The sequence below is a fragment of the Lissotriton helveticus genome, chromosome 3_1 (genome assembly GCF_964261635.1).
Source record: "Lissotriton helveticus chromosome 3_1, aLisHel1.1, whole genome shotgun sequence".
Lineage (NCBI taxonomy): Eukaryota > Metazoa > Chordata > Amphibia > Caudata > Salamandridae > Lissotriton > Lissotriton helveticus.
The window spans coordinates 592,294,828-592,314,746 of record NC_136061.1 but is presented as its reverse complement, the minus strand read 5'-3'; the positions used below and the strand labels follow the sequence as shown (position 1 = coordinate 592,314,746).

The following is a 19,919-nucleotide window of genomic DNA, read 5'->3' as shown; positions in this document are numbered from 1 at the left end:
CTTGCCTATGTGTATTTCTAATGAAATTAATCCGTGTCCTTTTAAAATGGCCGTCGCTTGTATTTTAGTTACTGCGCATGCGTCAGCCACACTCACGTGTCCTGACGCGTCTGCAGAAGTGGAGGGAAAGTTATGCGCATGCGTAATTCATAGCTGTGCTTATCATGTGGTACTGCTCGTGCCACTGCTCTTGTGTCCGTCTCAATGTAGCTAACATTTAAATGCATAAGTCTATTTCTTGATGATGAGTTAAAAGTACAAACCCTGTGATGTGTTTTCCTAATGACATTATTATGTATTAATTTGTTTTCGCTTACTTTTCATGTACCGCGGGAAATGGGGTCTGAGTGAGAGGAGAGCCATATTGGAGGTCCCTTCTGCGCCTGTGCGACATTCGGCAGCACGAGGGACCTTGGCTGATGGAACATAGCCAGCTGGCAGTGATGGGCGAGATGCTCCTGAGAAAGTCACCTCTGCCCTGCGAGAACAGCGAATGTGGCTCCTTATGTGATACATTGTAATATTGCGCTACTGTTAGCTCATGGGAACCCCAAACCTGCTAGGCGGTACCCAAATATGTTAATGAAGGCTTCAATTCGCGTATTGTGATTGGTGTGTTACCCAAACCCTACCTTAGGACCAATCGAAATTGAGGGATTCTGACACTTTGCAACATTGGGGGGTGGTACACTGTCCCTAAACTGTATATCTACCCTGGGTTCACCTAGTGAACCGTCCGACTTGTCTGGTTTAGCTGACCTGTCACTGACCCAACGCACTCAATAGGTGACTGAAGATACAGAGCGCTGCGGAGCACTCTGTCCGAATTTGACCATAGACTAAGGTTCTACTGAACCTTAAAGTGCTGGCAAGGCACTTAGCTGGGAGTTCGCTGACCCAATCGGGGTCTTGATCGATAGCTGCAGAGCGGGTGGAGCGCAGGCGTTGCTTCCGAACTGTGGGTTCCGGTCCTGTCCTGAAGAGGGTCCTGTCCTGAGGGTTTGCTGTCCTGTCCTGAGGGTCCTGACCTGATTCCTTTTCCGAGGGTATCCTGTCCTGTCCTGGGTGTCCATTCTGCACCTGCTGTCCTTTGAGGGGTATCCTTCCTTGAGGGTTTCCTGTCCTTAACTGACCTGTGGCCAGGGTTTGGTTTCCACACCTTTTCTAGGTAAATATTACTCTGAACCTCTTGAAATTCTTGCACCTTCTGAATTTCTAACTTTTGCTTAAATAAAGTTCAACATTGCATATGTTATATTTCCATGCCTTTCCGCAACTATTGAACAGTCATTTATAATTTTGCAAAGTTATTCCTATGTCTTCTCATTTGTTAGAAATTATATTTTGCATAGCAGTGTGTCATTTTCTGATATGGTCTAGGCCTAGGTTGTTCAAAGGCCCCTTCACCTTAAGTGAAGCGTGTTATTCATTATAAGCTCTCCTATAGTCACCCACACTTAGTCTATCCCTGTCTAGATAATACTGACTTACATAGTATTTTCTCGCTACATTTTATTAGTACCTTGATGATTACTCTGTCATTATTTCTTCATGCTTATGTGATTTACGTTATCTTGGTTATTGATTGCCTTATTTTACTGTATCTCATGCAAGAAATATTTGAACTTTAGATAAACATTTTAAAACTTCCAGTTGTCCGTGGTCATTTAAACAGTATTTGAATGTTATTGTTTGGGTTTGTATTTTGCTGCCTTTCTTTTACAGCTAGCTCCCTGATTCATTGTGGTCATTAGGCACCCGCATCGGTGGATGGTAAGTCGGGTGCACCGAAAATTGGTAGCAGGGAACACACACTCAACCTGGTAGAGCTCGTGAAGTCACCCGATCGATGTATATGGTGATTTGGAAAGTATATGGGCCCTGAAGCCGGAAACGGCGAAAACTGTTGGTCGGGTGGCCTCGCGCGCTCTATCACAGGTACGCCTATTAAAATCCCAGCACACTCCTTTCTTCTCTGGCCCACCTGCCCTAAATTTCCCAGGTATTTCACTCGTTTGGGGGGGCCGAAAGGGCTGCTGCGGTCTAGTGAACGCCTTGACTGCACCGAACTGAGGGGGCGGTGCAGTGTCAGAGAACTGTTTGTGCCAAGCCATGGAATCTACCGAGTCCCATGGCAATGATCTATTGAATTCCAATGCCTTCCTAAAGTTGACATCATAACCCTTCCATGCTTCCCCAGAATACTGTTGACTCCACCCCACAATCCTGCTCGAGTAGCAAGCCAATGCAGCCTGCAGATCTGGAGGACGCTCAGCCTTAACTGCAGTGAAAACAGCCCATGCTTGCATCCAATTATTGAGATTTTCCTCAACCCTGAATCTAGTACACTGCGCCCTCCATTCACTTGGGAGCATCCACTCTTTCAGTGCTTTTGCCTGCTCCATTTCCCTATTATCCAACAATAAAGAATAAATGTACACGTATTTATCAGCCCAAATCATTTCTTTCACCGCTAAAGACACATGCTGAGCTAGATTTTCGCTCCTGGAAGGTATCACACCGTCCCCCAAGAGCGGCAATGCCACTTCCTTACCAAGTGCGGGCACCAGGGGCGGCTGCCCTTTTACTCCGTCCGGCTGGGGAACACTTGGACCTGCAAGGGGAGAAGAAATTGGCAATGCAACACTGTCGGCGCCCGGTGCCGATCTGATTTTTTCTACAAACCTTGCCGCCTCTGCCGCATGGTCTGCAGAATTCGGGAAGGCTCCCCCTTTTTGGAGCCATGGCATCATGGCCGTTAACTGAGACAACAATTCGGGTGGCATTGAATCTACATTACCCCCCGGGACAACAGGTACCACTGGGGTTATGCCCAGTGGTCCTGGCACAGCTGGCAGGGCGGGCGCCGGGTGTGGCCCGCCTGTACCCGGGATTGTGGGCACCGGTGCGGGAGCAGACCCAGCGTCTACTGGTTGACCTGCCGGCACCGGCACCACAGGGGCAATGGGTGTAGGCACATGCGGGGGTGGGACCACCGCAGGCGGTGCGGCGGGTAACGGATCCACTGGGCCTGGGGTGGGGACCGCCTCCTTGGGCCGTTTGGACCTAGGTTTCCCTTGCGGGGTGACAAATTCCCCTCTTGGCACTGGTGCCACCCTCTTGCGGATCGGTCTCCCGGACGGGCCCGGTGCCTCGCCCTCTCTATCCTCCAACCGAGCTTCCCGCTCCTTAATTTGTCCTAGCTGTTGCTTAATGTCGCTCATCTCACGCATCATAGCCCGCATCATAGCCTCCATGTTGGACCCCCTTTTTCCACCCCTTGGACCTGGCATGACGCTTACCCCAAAAACACCCGCTGCCTACTTAGTTCCCAACAGGTCAACCGTGTGTACCTTTCAGATGGAGGGTCACCAGGGGGCTTTCAGCACCATGCAACGGCGACCGCAACACTAGCGGCTTGTCCGCTTATGTAAGGGGTGAGTAAACCTAATGTAGACCCACCCGGCGGCCACCAGGAGCGATGAGTGCTAGCCCCCCGTACCCCTCTTACCGACCAGTCCCTTGTCCTCGCCTGCGATAGCAGTCCACGGCTCTGGTCCACACCCCCTTTGCGTGCTTTTTTGGATGCTCTTACGTCCTGTCCGCTAGTGAGTGGCCCAAAATTGCCTGGAATCAAAAAAGTATGTTATCACCGTGTACATGCGATATTGAAAATAACACTCCTTTGAATAATATCAGCACAATCAGCCCAAATCACCACAATATCCCTCCTAAAAAAGACCTATTGCACCATTAATGTCGTTAAATGTCTGTAATATAGCTACGTATCATCAGCATGTAATAAAGAGGTGGGTTGATTGTAGGGAAAACAGAAACCTCGTTTTTCAAAACAATGGTGGCTTGCAATTAAAAAAGCCGTGTAATTATTGCAGATCAAGCAGCATATATAAGGCAATTATCAAATTTAGGCAATTACCAGTTTATATTAGGCAACGCCATGCACCTATAACACAGTTACTGGTTGTTACTTCACCCTTTCTTTCACAACATTCTTGTAAAACCTATACTATAGTAATACTGTTTTCCAGAAAATTGCCAACAACAATCACAGGTTTCCTCCACACAATCTGAAAACGACGTAAAAATTCACCCCTGACTTATCACCATGCTGTGTATAACTCCTTTCACCGTTAACGAGCCCTGTGGCCTTATGCGAGTAAAAACCACTGGCCGCTCTCGCTAGGCTCCCCCCACACGTGAATATACCGTTTCTCAATTTCGCGCCCCCTTAATTGATCAGGGCGCATAAAGAGCGTTTAGTCATACCCCTTTTATGGCCCAAACACAAAAGACGTTTTCGCGCTCTTTTCCGCGCTACGGGGGGCTCCCTCGGCGTCTTGCCGCCAGCCCGCTGCCTATCCCCGGTCCCCGCGCCACAATACCTTACGCGGGCACCGAGCGCTCCGCTTACAAATGAGTTCCGCCTCACGTTTACGGACCGGCCTCCAGGAGCGGCTACCGCCGCCTCTCCTCCCTGACTTGCGTCCCTCACGCGCTGCTCTCCTCGCCGTTGAAGTTCACGGGGCGCGGTTGAACGTGTTCCTAGTCTCGCCAAGGGAGTACGAAGTAGAACACCGTCGCCTCCGCTACCGCCGCCGCTGCTTTTCCCGCGCAGCTCGAACCACCTCCTGAAACAAGAAAGGAAAAAAGATTATAAACACAAAGAAGCCCCGAACGCGGGGCACAACGTTCAGCGAGGGAGCGTCCAGGGACAAGGGGGTCTCCTGGGCGCTCCCTACCTCTTATTCCCGAGGGGCCGGGTGGCCCCTCCTATCGCCCGCCCCCCCCGACCCGGAACCAGTCCATTGCATCCGGGTCAGGAGGGGCGCCGGCCAATCGGCGGTGGGCCGCGCCCCCAGGGCACGCCCCCACCGTCGAAGGACCAGAGGGGAGAGGAGGTGAGACGGTCGCCGCGCCGCCATGCGTGCGGGGGGGCCGAGGGCCCCCCCTTTTCATTTGGGAAGGGGGATGCATCCCCCTCTCCTCTTAATTAAAACAAAAAGGTTCCGGGATGGGGTCTCTGCGGCCCCTAGTTACTCACGGAGGAGGTCTCCCCTTATTTAAAATAAATACAGCCCGGGAGATGCAAAGGCTCAAGGTGGCTGCACGCTCCATAATGTATGGTTATCCTGGTTGGGAACCGGGGCACCTAAAGTAAATTAAGAACAGAAAAGAATAATAAATGAATGGCAGCAGCTGCTCATATATTATTCACTGCGCCTTTGCAGGAGCACCCCATAATGCCCTGCATGGACTTTATTTTTTATAGTTTATGAACATGGTGGTGCCCATAGAAGAGGATGAATACCCCCAAGCCTTTTTAGGTCTCGGCTCGGCAGCGCAAAATGCGCTGTCTCTCCGAGAACTCTAGTAATCTCTATATGCTTGGAGAAACTCCACCTATTACCGGGTAATTTCTCGCAGCTTGCCATTTGTTAACTTTTGCATTTTGTTTGTTAGCGTGCCTGTTATTGGCTCTTGATCCGATACGTAACTTCCGTTAATTCCGGAAGCAGTCTCGTTACACAGCATAGTTGTTATTTTAAAATAGTGCGCATTAACATGCGCGCACTACCTTATATTATTCGCATGCGCTAAAAGTATCCCACGTATACTCAGAGCGACCGCCACGCTTTATCTTTAAGTACAGCTGAGGCTCCTTGTGTGAGTCTCTGACAGTTTTAGAAAGAGCTCAGAACGCTCCTCCCATAGCTGCCAAGGTTTCACATTGCCATGTGTGACATTTTCATAATTTCAGTGTTATTATGAGTGACATTTCAACCAATATGAGTAACACTTTCTCACAAGCAAAATGAAGTAATGAAGACAAGGGAAACACATAAATATCACAAACTACATGCATTCATGAATGAAAAACCCTACAACTTAAGGAGATACGGGGTAGAAAGTCACAGGGAACTCACAACAAAACGTAGGGACATATGAATGGGGCATAAAGGTATGGGTGAATTGGCACTGACCATTACAAACACGGGCAGAAAGACAGGAACTGAAAAAAGGAGTGACCTTGTATAATGTAACTTGTGCTTAGTGACACTTACCCCAACAATGCAGAGTCGATGTCACTGCCCCCCTCGTTCCACGTTACAGAGTTTCACTCATGACTGGTGACAGACATCACATTGCCCGCTTAGTGGTCTACTTCTCGTGGGTGTGATGCCCCCCAGCTCTCCTCTGCAAACGCCAACGACGCTGATACTTGCCAGGGCTGTGTTGTGTCACTGCTCGCTGATTGCTCGCTGATTGTTAGCGAACACCAATAGATGGTGAAGGAGCATGGAGGACCAGCACATCTGCGAATAGCAATAGGTAGCGCGGTTCAAGAGGAGATGACTTGATGAACTTTCACAGCAGCATTCTCACTTAGCTGCTGTGCTGGTCTGCAGTGGCAGGGCAGCCAGGCTGCTGGTACCTGGCACCAATCCGCAGCGGCCGCGGGCCCCATTGACTTCAAATAGTGCGCAGCAGCACAGTTTAATGACTTTGAGTCACGACCTCAATGAAATCTTCCTGCCTAGTGTCTGGAAATACATACAGGCTGTCAAAAGATTTCAGCTGACCCGACTGGGCCTTGCTGCAATGCATATCTTCATAACAGCCCTCTGTGGCAGAAGAGTAAAGACCTGGTGCGTACAAAAGCCATGTTCTTCCGCCTCCCTCGGAATGGCAGATATGACGACCTTCCGACGGGTGGCAGCTGGTTGTGTCACAGTGAGAGGGCTATCTGTTCAGTGAAGTGACCCCACTTGTAGCTATCAGTAGCAGGTAAACGATGGTCTGGGGCATCTCCAAATCCTTACGCCACGGGGCCCTGGCCTAGTCACCAGGCAGAACGCGGTGCAAACTGCAGCAGTGTTCCCGCCTGCGCTACCTCAAGGTCAGCTCATTCCACACTTAAATGTACTTCACCCATTTGTGTCACTCTGTCGGCTGTTGTATTTGGTAGACCTGCCAAGTACCACGCATCATCATTAACTCATCAGTTAATGACAATGCATGGTACTTGGCATTAACGCATCAGTTAATGACGATGCGGCCAGGTCAACAAGGTTTAGGGGGGGGGGGGCAATCGATCTTTCATGACCCCAGCTCGCTCTTGCGGCCCGCAGCAGCGGACGGCCATGGCACGATAGAAACTCGAGTCTCGCCTGCACTCTCAGATTCCACTGCCGCTTCTGCCTACTTTCTAGTTCCCCCACACATCCGCCGGCACATCCGGATTATCCCGGCCCCCATGAGATGATTGACAGCTGCAGTATTGACTGCTGAGAGGGCAGCCTGCCCCCCCCCCCTGTGTGTGATGAGTGTCTCTGAAGCCGCGCGCCGCCTAGCTGGCGCCACACCATTTGCCGCTTACATTGTTTCCAGGGCAACAGCAGGCAGCTGCCTGGGCAGAGTGTAGAGATACATAGTAGCGCTCTCAGCCACTCCACAGAGCTGAGAGCGCTCTGGTTAACTATTTGCGAACTCGGCTCAGCAACCAGCACCTCTCTCGGAGCAGCAGAGATGCTGGCACAGACGCCGCTGGTGGCGCGCCTGGCACTTGGCAAAAATGCGTGACAATGCATTTCAGGGCGGTGATGCGGATCACCGCACGGAAATGCGTGAGCGTCACAACTGTTGCATGATGCTTGGCAGGACTGTCCTCCGTGAAAGACCGAAACTGTGCAGTACCGAGCACCCCTTCCACTTCAAAGCCCTGTTTCTACCAACCAGTTCTGGGTTCACGCTCTTGGCCAGCTCGACAAGGTGCTGCCTTGGAACTGCCGGTCACTCTGATATGTACTCCAGCACCGAGGACACTTGGCAGCACACTCCGAACAGAGCTGCGCACTTCAGCACTGGGGACAGGATCTAGTGAAAAAACCTGATATACTTTAGCACAGAGAACAGCTAGCATTGCACACTCTGGGCTCAGCTGACCTGCTACTGTACTCGCGACAGCTTCCTGTGCTCATATCGGACAGAGCTGCTCTTCATCAGCACAGATCACTGCTCAAGTAAACATTCCTGGGAGAGCTGCTTCAGGATCGCAGACAGCTCAAGTGATCATTATAGACTGAGCTGCTCTTCATTAGCAAATAGGGACAGTTTCAGAAAACATTTCGTACAGATGGTGCACCTTATTCATAGCTTCAATGAGCTTCACTGAGCTTGTGAGAAGCAAGACTTTAAGTTGAGGCTATTGTTTCAAAGTGTGCAGCGCGCTGGTGGCTCTATAGCACATAGAAGCTCTTTTCGAAGCACAAACGATACTCTACAAAATAGAAAAGAAAGCAGGATTCCTTCAAAGTGTAAGAGCTAAGCTGGCGCACCAGACTAGAAAAGTTGCAATCCGTCACTGCAAACTGTTAAAAAGCGCTTTTTTCTGCACTCAAGAGAGTTACATGGACACATAACAAAGACGAATCAAACTTACTGGACCGGAAACCGCTCTCATACACAACTGCAGGCGCAACAACACCCATTGGGCTCAATCAATCAATCAATCAATCAGTACATTTATAGAGCGCGCTACTCACCCGTGGGGGTCTCAAGGCGCTGAAGGGGGGGGGGGGGGGGTGTCGCTACTGCTCGAAAAGCCAGGTCTTGAGGTGTTTCCTGAAGGTGAGATGGTCCTGGGTCAGTCGTAGGTGTGCGGGGAGGGAGTTCCATGTTTTGGGCACCAGGTAGGAGAACGATCTTCCTCCGGTGGAGGTTCTGCGAATCCGTGGGACGGTGGCGAGGGCGAGGCTGGCGGAGCGGAGCTGACGGGCGGGAGTGTAGAACGAGAGACGGTTGTTGAGGTATTCAGGGCCCATGTCGTGGAGGAGCCAGTGCAGGTTTCTCAGGTGGGCGGATATGTGGCTGTGGCGAGGGATGTTGAGGATGAGTCGTGCGGAGGCGTTCTGTATGCGCTGATGTCGATTCTGAAGTTTGGCTGTGGTGCCTGCGTAAAGGGCGTTTCCCTAGTCTAGTCGGCTGCTGACGAGGGCCTGGGTGACGGTTTTTCTGGTTTCGGTGGGGATCCACCGGAAGATTTTTCGGAGCATGCGCAGGGTGTTGAAGCAAGAGGACGAGACGGCGTTGACTTGCTTGGTCATCGTGAGGGAGGAATCCAGGATGAATCCCAGGTTGCGTGCGTGGTCTGTCGGTGTCGGCGCGGAGCCCAGCGCTGTTGGCCACCAGGAGTCATCCCAGGTAGATGGGGATGGTCCGAGGATGAGGACCTCCGTCTTGTCTGAGCTCACCTTGAGGCGACTGAGCTTCATACATTCTGCGACGTCTTTCATTCCTTCCTGGAGGTTGTTTTTGGCGGTGGCTGGGTCTTTGGTAAGTGAGAGTATCAGCTGGGTGTCGTCGGCATAGGAGATGATGTTGATGTTGTGTTTGCGTGCGATGGCGGCGAGGGGGCTCATGTAGATATTGAAGAGGGTTGGGCTGAGCGAGGAGCCTTGGGGTACGCTGCAGATGATCTCGGTGGCTGCTGATCGGAAGGGAGGGAGGCGGACTCTCTGGGTTCTTTCGGAGAGGAATGAGGTGATCCATTCCAGGGCCTTTCCTTGGATCCCAGTGTTGAAGAGGCGGGTTATTAGGGTGCGATGGCATACGGTGTCAAAGGCTGCTGAGTGGTGAAGGAGGATGAGCGCGGTTGTTTCTCCGTTGTCCATGAGGGTCCTGATGTCGTCGGTGGATGCGATGAGGGCGGTCTCGGTGCTGTTGTTGCCTCGGAATCCGGCCTGGGATGGGTCGAGCGAGTTGTTTGCCTCGAGGAATGTAGTCAGTTGTTTATTGACCATCTTCTCGATGACTTTGGCCGGGAAGGGAAGAAGAGAGATGGAGTGGACGTTTTTGAGGTCTCTGGGGTCACTGTAGGTTTTTTCAGCAGGGCGTTGATTTCTGCGTGCTTCCAGCTCTCTGGGAAGGTGGCTGACGTGAAGGAGTTGGTCATGACGTTCCGGAGGTGGGGAGCAATGATGATGTAGGCTTTGTTGAAGATATGATGGGGGCATGGGTCAGAGTTCAAGTTCAAGTTTATTATGTTTTGGAACTCTGAAGAGGTCCACATAAAAAGATACGTACTACAAAATATACATACATATGCAATTAAAAACAACAGATTGTTAACATAAAACAGAATAATCAGTACAACGCAATTAATAGTATCCTCTAGTAGATATCTAAGAAACATTTGAAGAAGTTAAAAATACAAGAACAAAACATTTCATTTGGAGGATTATATAGAGCAATTAAAAAAGAATTGGCTGTATGGATATTCAATTTTAAACAAATATGTCTTAACCATTTACTACGAAATGGGCGAAGTGCAGGACATATAAAAAGGACGTGTATAAAGTCCTGAGTAGACACATTACAAAAATTACAAATTGCTGAACATCGATACCACCTAGCCTTAAGCTTGTTGAAAGGGAGTAAATCATGCCTCAAAAGCAACCAATAACGCCATATAGCATGAGAAAGATTCCAAGATACATATGGTTGCTTGCATTTTAATACATAAGTGTCAGTGAGGGGAGATATTCCCTTCTTTGCAAGGATAGACTCCCTGTCCAACCTGAAACTAAGATCCCAAGAGGCCTGTTTCAGAAGTAATTTTAGCTGTAAGGTAGACAGAGTAAAAAGAGTGTTCTCCTCCAATTGTAAGAGCATAACAGCCCTCCTGAAATTCTTCACAATAGAGGAGAAATCTCTCAGAGTGCCCAACAATTCGGACTTCATTAGATGTCTTAAGGTCCCCACTTCCCCTCTGGCCAAACTTGCTACCCACCGCACTAACCCTGCCAAACCCTGCACCCCGCTACTCCGGATACCATATTCAAGTCTTAGAGACGCCACTGTAAAGGAGGTATTAATAGAGGCAAGGAACCGTAGGATATTTCCTTCTGTGGTGTGTAAAAAAGCCCCATTGCACTATGTCCAATATCTCAATTCCATACAGAAGGGATGATGGGATTTTTGCCCTAAAAACCTCTAACATGTAAGAGAAATGTCTTCTTCCTGTGGCCGTGTACAAAGCACTCAAGCTTTTACCTTGTGAGAGGGCCTTCCGAGAGTTATTATCAATGTGGGCCTTGTCACTTAGATTATCGGAAATTATTTTCCCCAGGAAGACATAGGACTTAACCACCTCAAGCCTCTGACCTCCTACGGACCAACCAAAATTCTCATATTTTGTTTTTTTCCTCCCTGACATACTCATAATTTTGCTTTTAGCTATATTTATCTTTAGATAGTGGAATTCAGCAAAAAGATATAGAGCCTGTAGACGATTGTTTAACCCACTTGGCGTTAAGTCTAATATACGAATATCGTCTGCATATATCAAACAGGAGATTGGGGATCCCCCCAATGAAGGCGCAATACCAGCACAAGCAGATAAGGATGTAGGAAGATCAGAAATATATAAAGAAAAAAGCAAAGGTGCCAAAAGACACCCCTGCTTTAGTCCATTAATGGAAGGAATAGTTCGGGAGAGCCCCCTTTCCCCCCCTTGGAGGACTTGGCACCATGTATCTGAATGGAGTGCCTTCACCAGATCTAATAGGAGAGGAGGCATACCTAGAGCGGCTGGTTTTCTCCACAGTAACGGCCGATCCACTTTGTCGAATGCCGTGGAGAAATCTATAAATGCCGCATATACTCTTCCTCCACGGGTCCTTACATATTTATCAGAAATTATCTGTAGTGCGGTAAGGTTGTCCAAGGTGCCGTGTTCTTTACGAAAACCTGTCTGATTTAAAGGCAAAATATGGTTCCTCTCAACCCAATCGTTAATGGAATATAGGAGACATTTGGAAAAAACTTTGCCAATTGCATCAAGAAGGGCAATTTGCCGATAATTCTTAGGATCATTCCTATCACCCTTCTTGAACAATGGTACCAATATGCTCCCTTTCCAAGACGAGGGGACGGATTTATTCAGGAAACAAAATCTAAATATAGAAAATAAAATTTTACTCCAGGAAACAGGGTCCTGCTTCAGGACAGATATGGGGAGCTCATCAGGCCCCATTGCCCCTGATAGGCGGAGTTCTTTTATCGCTAATTCAATAGTTCTCTCAGATGGGAAATCTATTGAAAGATCACTATCAGTATAGGATACCAAAGTCTCAGCCGCTGACTCATTACTGGCATATATATTTAAAATATAGGTAATCCAGGTTTGCTCCGGAATAGGAATAGGACGGGAACTGACTCTAGTTCCACAGCCTTCCCCAATTATCGACCAGAAAAGTCTAGCGTGACCTTTTACTGCGGCCTCTAGCAATCTGATCCAAAAAGAATCCTCTTTTTCTTTTTTTATTTGTATCTTAGCCCTTCGTCTCCTTCTTTTTAAGAGGGCTATTTTTCGGTATCTTTCGGGGGATCTAGACAAGTATTGTTCCCTCACCAGTTTGTTTATTTCCTTATTTAGAAAGATAATTGATCTAGGGGGTAAGGACCTTTTTATAATAGAGTTGGATTTTCTAGCGACTGAAGTAACCTCCTTCAAGAAACCCTCAAAGGAAGTTAGTTCAGCCCCTGACCAATTGTGGAGATTTTTTAATGTCCTCTCCAAGATATGATCCAGACCCCTCATGGCAATAGAGTTCCAGTAACACCTTCCAGTTTTAACATCAAAATTGACCTGATCACCATTGAAAGACCAGGGATCAGTAGGGAGCAGAGATATAAAAAGGCTTGAAGAAATTATCTTATGATCACTGTAAACAGACTGTGAGACCACCAGATCCCTTAGAAGAGAAAAGATGCAATATTCAACGATTATATAATCTAAAATCGATTCACTATGAGTGGATATATGCATGAAGGATGCAGGAGTATCAGAGGGGAGTCTTCCATTAACTATAAATCCCTCGGTTTCAGATAATTCTTGCAGGAGCAATTTCCCTCTCTTATTAGTTCTGATATTTTCTGGAAAAAGAGCTTGGGGGATCTGGAAACTTTCCTCTTTGGGCTTATTTCTAAATAAATTCAAGCTTAGATTGGAAACTTTGCAGTTGAAATCGCCTAGTAAGATTACATGAGGGGACGGGATAGAGTCCTTAATTTGTTTAATAAAGGCGAAAACAAGTTTTAACACTTCATTAAAACAGTCATCAGGGGGGATATAGGCATTTATTATTACCAGGGGGTGTTTCTTTTCCACGTTATCGAGACTAAATAGTGTCACCGCCTGAAAGAGGTTACTCGGGTCTAAGTGGTGAGAATAATTCCACTTGATTCGGTTAGACAGCAGGCATGCAATTCCCCCTTTAGCGTGACTCCTCTTGGAAGCCACAGCCCCTCCTTCTAGGACGATATAATCCCTCCCCACAGTAATATTGTTCACACACCATGTTTCTTGTATACAAATCACATTGGCCCCCAAAGAATGTAGATATTGCATTTTTTCCGGGCAATTATTAAATCCAGCAGCATTCCATGAAATAATTTTTTAACTATTGCTAAAGATGAGAGAATAATTTGGGATTGTCCGAAGTTTTACCAGATAAGGCGCCGGGTAACCAATTCCACTGCTGACTATCTACTACTTTATCTCCATCAAAGGATAAAGAGGAAGGAATTATATATGTTAGGGTCAGAGGGGGAGCTGAGGATGGTGGTGGGGTCGTTGGTTCGGTAACCAGAGGCGGAGTCTGGGGTCCGAAGCTGACGTGTATATCTGCGATCTTGCGGTGGAAGAACGTGGCGAGGAAGTTGCAGAGGTCTTGTGACGGTGTGATGTCGTTGTTGCTGGCGTTGGGGTTGGAGAGCTCTTTGACGATGCTGAAGAGTTCCTTGCTGTTGTGGGTGTTGTCTAGTCGCTCTTTGAATGATGTACTTTTGGTGGTGCGGATCAGTTGGTGGTGTTCACGGGTGGCGTTCTTGAGGGCTGTCATGTTTTCTGTTGTCCGTTCATGGCGCCAGGTTTTTCGAAGGTTCGGCAGGATTTCTTTGAGTCTTTGAGGGCATCTGTGAACCATGTGGTTTTCCTGTTGCCGGTCTTGCCTGGGGGGGTTCTTCAGTGGAGGGAGGTCGTCGGTGCAGTTGGTGATCCATTGTGCGAGGTTGTGTGCTGCGTCGTTGGTGTCCACGGTGTTGGCGGGCGAGTTCTGGCTGAGTGATGAGAGAGCTGGTCTGTGGTGATTTTCCTCCAGTATCTGCGGGGGATTTGTTGCGTGCGGTGGTGGGATGTAGTCTTTTTGAAGGTGAAGTGGATGCATATGTGGTCGGTCCAGTGTAGTCCGGTGGAGTGGCTGAAGGATAAGTGGTTGCTGGCGGAGAAGATGGGGTCGAGCGTGTGGCCAGCGAGGTGGGTGGGGGTGTTCACCAGTTGTTTGAGTCCGAGGTTGGCGAGGTTGTTTAGCAGGGTGGTGGTGTTGTTGTCGTTGTTTTTCTCCAGGTGGAAGTTCAGGTCCCCTAGGAGGATGTATTCTGGTGAGGCTAGGGCGTGCGGGCTGATGAAGTCGGTGATGGTTTTGCTGAATTGTGTGCGCGGGCCCGGGGGTCTGTAGATGAGGGTTCCTCTGAGTGTGGTCTTCGGGTCGGTGTGAATCTGGAAGTGTGGGTGTTCGGCGGCGGAGAGTGTGTCTTCGGTGTTGGTTGTGACGCTGATGGTGTTCCTGTAGAGGATGGCGATTCCACCTCTCGTTTGGTTGGCGCGGTCCTTCCGGGTGATTTTGTAGCCGTCCGGGATGGCCATGGCGATGTCGGGGGCCGAGGAGGCGTTCATCCAGGTTTCCTTGAGGAAGGCGACGTCTGGTGCTGTTGTGTCGAGGAGGTCCCAGAGCTCGACATCGTGCTTGTGGACGGAGCGGGTGTTGAGGAGGATGCACTTGAGGTGGTTGTTGTTGATGTTGGGTCCGGTGGCTGGTCTGCAGGTTCGGAGGCAGGTGAAATTGCAGGCTTGACAGGTGAAGGGTCCGTGGGTTCGCTTCGGGGTGGCTGGGTAACAGGCGGGCGGACGTTTGATGTTGAGTGCGCTGAGGGCGGCGGAGTCGTACCTCAGTCGGGCAGCCTGGCTACGTCGGGGACCATGGGTTCTGGCGCTGGGCGCGGTCCAGGCGCGGACGGGCGCAGACTTGCTTGCCTAGCGGCGCGCCCGCAGCTGGGAGGCGGGAGCGGGGTGGCGAATGGGACAGCGGGGGGCGAGGCCGCAGGGACGCAGTGGCGGGAAAGGGACACAGAAGGGACCCAGAAGTCAAAAATGGGGGTAAAGGGGGCACAAGGCAAGACAGCGGTAAACGGTGAAATAAAGTACAATATGAAGGAAAAACACAGGCAACAGTGAGGGGGCACAAGCAAGCGGGGAGGGGGTACAGAAATCAAAACGAAGGGAGGGGGGCACAGGGGGCATCAGCACCCCCCCCCCCTCGTGTGTGTCAGCCCGGCGGAGACAGCTTCGCGGGCTGGCGAGCATCTCATTGCAGCCGCACCCAAGCACTTAACAGGTCTTTAAAAGACCATTTACTTGCAAATTAGGCTTTTGTTGTGTGTTGACCTCTTCTTACAGCCCACTCTGTCCGTGGTTGGAAGAATTAGCAAACATCAGCGCTATGGGTAGTTGACAGGTGCCTTGAGTCTTCTTCCTGACAGTTGATGCTGAGGTTAGCTTTCTTGTAAGGATGACCCTGCACGCCTGGTTCTCACTGCCTTACGCTTATTTGTGTGGTTGCTCAGTCTTGCGACTTCGTTGCGCTGTACAGCATGTGATGCGTTTATATAATTCAACTGTTCTCATGTATAAACCTGGGTGATTGATGATTGGCTGAGTCAATCTACCGAGGTTCTAATCTGTGACCTCCATATTTGAATGTCACACGGATTTGCTCAAGATGTCTCTATCTTCCTGCGATTTTTGACTTTTCAGATGAAAGATAATTCATTGCAAAAAAAGATCCGCACACATGCCAGCACTTGTCCACACTGGAGAAAGATTTAAAAAGCCCCCCCCCCCCTTTTTAGGTCTCGGCTAGCTAGGTTAAACGTTTACAGTCCGGTGCCCGTGCATGCAAGACATTTCGACTTCCAGGGCCACTGGTAGGCTTGAGAAAAAGAAATGCATTTATTGCATAATAATGTAGGGTTGAAGCAGACCGGTTCATACGAAACAGGAGCCTTGGGGGATTCTGATTTAAATCAGTAAGGACTATGGTCTCAAACTGCGTTTCAGCAGCGAAACGCGGTCAATGGAACCATGCAGCAAAAGTGGGCGTCACGATTCATGCAGTGGAAAGGCACAAGTACAAGAAATTGCATTACTTCAGTAAATACAGCCTGGAAAACTGTAACTTGCCACTAATTTGATGGCACTTTTTTCACGCCAACCTAGTGAAAACCAAACGTGTTCCAAAGGCCATTTCCGAAGCATCTAATACAATTAAATTAGTTTTGTGTGATGTGTGGGAACAATCTACGCTATTGATCTCTTAAGAGTGTGTCACCTCGTTCTAATTTAGAACATTAGAATAAAAAAGATGATGCCGGAGTCCAGGCCTCATTGTGAAATTACCCTTCTAATTACTCATGCGTAAATTCCCCATCCAGCATTATGCACAGTGATAAATCCTGAAATGACACGCATATCCTTGTTTAATGTTGGAAGCTGCAGGCAGTCCAGCGCCCCCCAGCAACATAAAAGAAAAATCAGTTATTCTTTTGGGTCATCAAATCCATGATCTTTTGAAAACTTACCATATGTTTTTTAAAACACTCCTAGCAGGAGCTCTGTGCTCCTCAACTGGAGTGTAAGGCCCTCTTGTGGGTGTTTTTCTGATTGCATTTTCAGGGCGAAATACGTTTAAAGGAAAGACTCAGAGACATGCTGGTTTGATTTTTTTTCTGACTACTTATTTTGCCATTTTTCACCCAGAAAATGTAATAATCAAAACCATGTAAAAAGTCAGACATGTTTTTTTAATTAAAACTGTTTTGAACATTTTTGGGACAATCAATATTAATAAACACTGCATTTTGTGAATTATTTCAATATACATTTTATTTAAAATATTTGTGATAGATCAGTTTTAATGATATTGATTTGCTCAGCTCTTGTTCAAGTCAGTAGGCTCACTTCTTTGTATTTTGGTGTTGTAACTCATGACAAAGTCAGTACGTCTGCCCGAGTGTGGTGAGGTCCTGTGAGAACAAGCATAAGCTGCACATGCCAGAAGGCTGTGCATGGCATAGGGTTGACTGCTGGCAAGCCAGGCCCTGCTGCCAACCCTATGCAGTGCACAGGGGGTTGACTGGCTTTGGGGAGGGACAGGCCTTAAGGCCAACCTCCCCTCCCACCTACGGCCTAAGGCTGGCTGGGCTAGCTTAACATGTGGTAATACAATATTACTCTATGTTAAAAAAAAACTAGAAATTCACTGAAAAAGCAAAAAGCTAAAGTGGCGTTATAGTTATGTGAAAATTCTAGTGGCAACATTTATGTTTTAAACTGACTCAAACACACTTACATTCACCAGTCATACATAGCTATAGTAACTATAACGCATGCCCTAAGGTAACTATAGCTAGCACCCTCGCCATGCACAACTGATTATCCCACATATCACTCACTCAGGACATGCTCTATGACATCATTGATAACATCTCTGCAACATTTCCAATGACATAATTGAGGACAAAAATGTGCATGGCAGGGGTGCGAGTTATAGTTACCTTAGGATTATAGTTACCAGAGATAATTATAACTTGTGAATTTTAGTGTTTTTTTTGTTTACAATGTTACGTTGTCACTGAAATTTTCACCTAACTATAACGTCACTTTAACTTTTGCTTTTTTCATTGAATATATATATATATATTGTATATACATATATATAAACGTATATACATGTATGTATATATATATAATATATATATATATATATATGTATATATATATATTTGTAAAGACTTACCCATTAGTATTGTACATCTGATACCTATACACTTTGAGTGCCTTTAATGCAAAATGTATCTACAACTGACTGATTGCGCACATGCCATCCACTTGTTGACCTCTTTCACTAAATACTACCTAATGAAGATCTGTTTTCCATTCACTAACAGAAAATTATGTGCTAAATCTTTTTCTTTAGATGTGGCTCTTCGTATCCACCTGGAAAATATGTTAAAAAATAACTATGAGCTTAATGGATATTACCCTCTGAACACAGTGCAGACAGATGGATTCAAAATGTCTCTGTCAAATGGTATGTGTTTACAGTGAAAAGACTATGGCATTCTAAATGCATTAATCTACTACTTTTCTTTGCTGTGTTTTTAAGAATTGCAAAATGTCAAACCACAAGTCTCGCTTTGGTCACAGATGAACCTGTTAAAACATGCCGAATGTTACAACATTTTCCTGTTAGCTTACATTTGTAGAGCAGTCTGTTCAATATTATATTTTCAGATATGTGGAGGTGAAAGTGATGAGGCTCTATGTTCATAGAATATTCATAAATAGTTTGTATTTTATGTCACAATGACCAAAGGCAGTTTTAGCCCTGTTAATGAAAGGTGGCCTAGTTGACATTGATTTTACCAAAGTACGAATAGGAAAACCCATGTGGCTGAATACGAAGTCATTGAGGATTCTCATATTTCCTTAAAGTAAAGCATGTGAAAAACATTTGGGGTTCAATTTGAAGATTGTTCTAAATGTTAAATACACTCTATAGGAATGTTGGACTGAGCGTGCCTCCTGATATCCTAGAAACCCAAGAGAAACCTATATTCCTACCATGTTCTTGCAGTGTTATCTAACCTTCTTTTGGATCTCACATTGAGTATTGTTTTATCGGAGTCTGTGTCTGTTGTTAACACTTAACACACTTTAGCACCTGGCTAAATTTTCCAAAAATTAAGACTTTTTCACATAACCCCCAAGCAAAGAGAGAGAGAGAGAGGAAACAACAGGCTGAGGAACATATCACATTGGCAACCAGTACAAGACGAGATGTCAGGAACGGAACTAGATAAGATGAGTGAGAAATCAGAACACATAGTAATTCATTTATTATCCAAAATGATCACAAACACAGAAGTGAAAATAGTGAACAAGGGGCTGGATTTTTGCCCATAAGAAAAGCCTGGCTTCATCCATTCAGGAATTGACCTTTACAAGTTTACTAGAAAACTCAAGCTCTATAAAAAGTATGGCACATGACCTGAGAAATCAGAACATGAAGGACAGACCCTCTCAATATTACAAGGGATTGATATTGCTCACCTAATTTTCCTAAGAGTTTTACATGAAAAATTAGACATGACTGAACAAACTGTGGGATTGGTAGAATCTGCAGCAAAAGAGAAAATGGGACTATACACAAGAATTCCGTATGTCTGCAATCTTAGACCAAAGAGCAAATACTGTCCACAAATGCCACCTGTGAACAAAGTGTACTTATTTCATGAACCTATGGTGGAGGATATGGAAAAATGTTGAGCTAAAACTTGAAATAAAGCATGAGGCAACTTAAGAAAGAATGGCAAGAATGACATGAATTGAAAAATGAGAAGACTATTGTAATAAAAGCATCAGACAAACTAGGAATCATTGTCATCATAGACTAATTCCATACATAAAAGAAGCAGCCGAGAAGTAACTGGGTATGGAAGACCATTATGAAAAGCTGGGTAGAAATCCAAGAAATCAGTTCATGATTGAATATCACTCCAAGTTCCAAAACCAGAGGGCAATTGTTTTCTTGCAATGGGAAGAATACCAATACTCCAAGGTGGATCATCCTATCACACCCACAGTGTACTTCTTCCCAAAGGTTTACAAGACTTTATAGAACATTCGGGTAGATGAGTTGATAGTTCCATTGGATTCTTACTGGAAAATGCATCACACTATGTTGACCTGCTTCTGTTTGAATATATCAAAACCCTTC

General features: G+C 47.0%; 1 protein-coding gene across 8 annotated transcripts in view; it reads left to right on the top strand.

Annotated features, from left to right (window-relative positions):
* The window catches only part of KANSL1L (KAT8 regulatory NSL complex subunit 1 like), a 3,925,143-nt gene that overhangs the window by 1,913,153 nt on the left and 1,992,071 nt on the right, over nt 1-19,919 (top strand). For all 8 annotated transcript variants that reach the window (XM_078680571.1, XM_078680572.1, XM_078680570.1 and 5 more), the window contains one exon: nt 18,117-18,230. In XM_078680571.1, the coding sequence (XP_078536697.1) occupies nt 18,117-18,230 (114 nt within the window). The remainder of the gene's footprint in view (nt 1-18,116; nt 18,231-19,919) is intronic.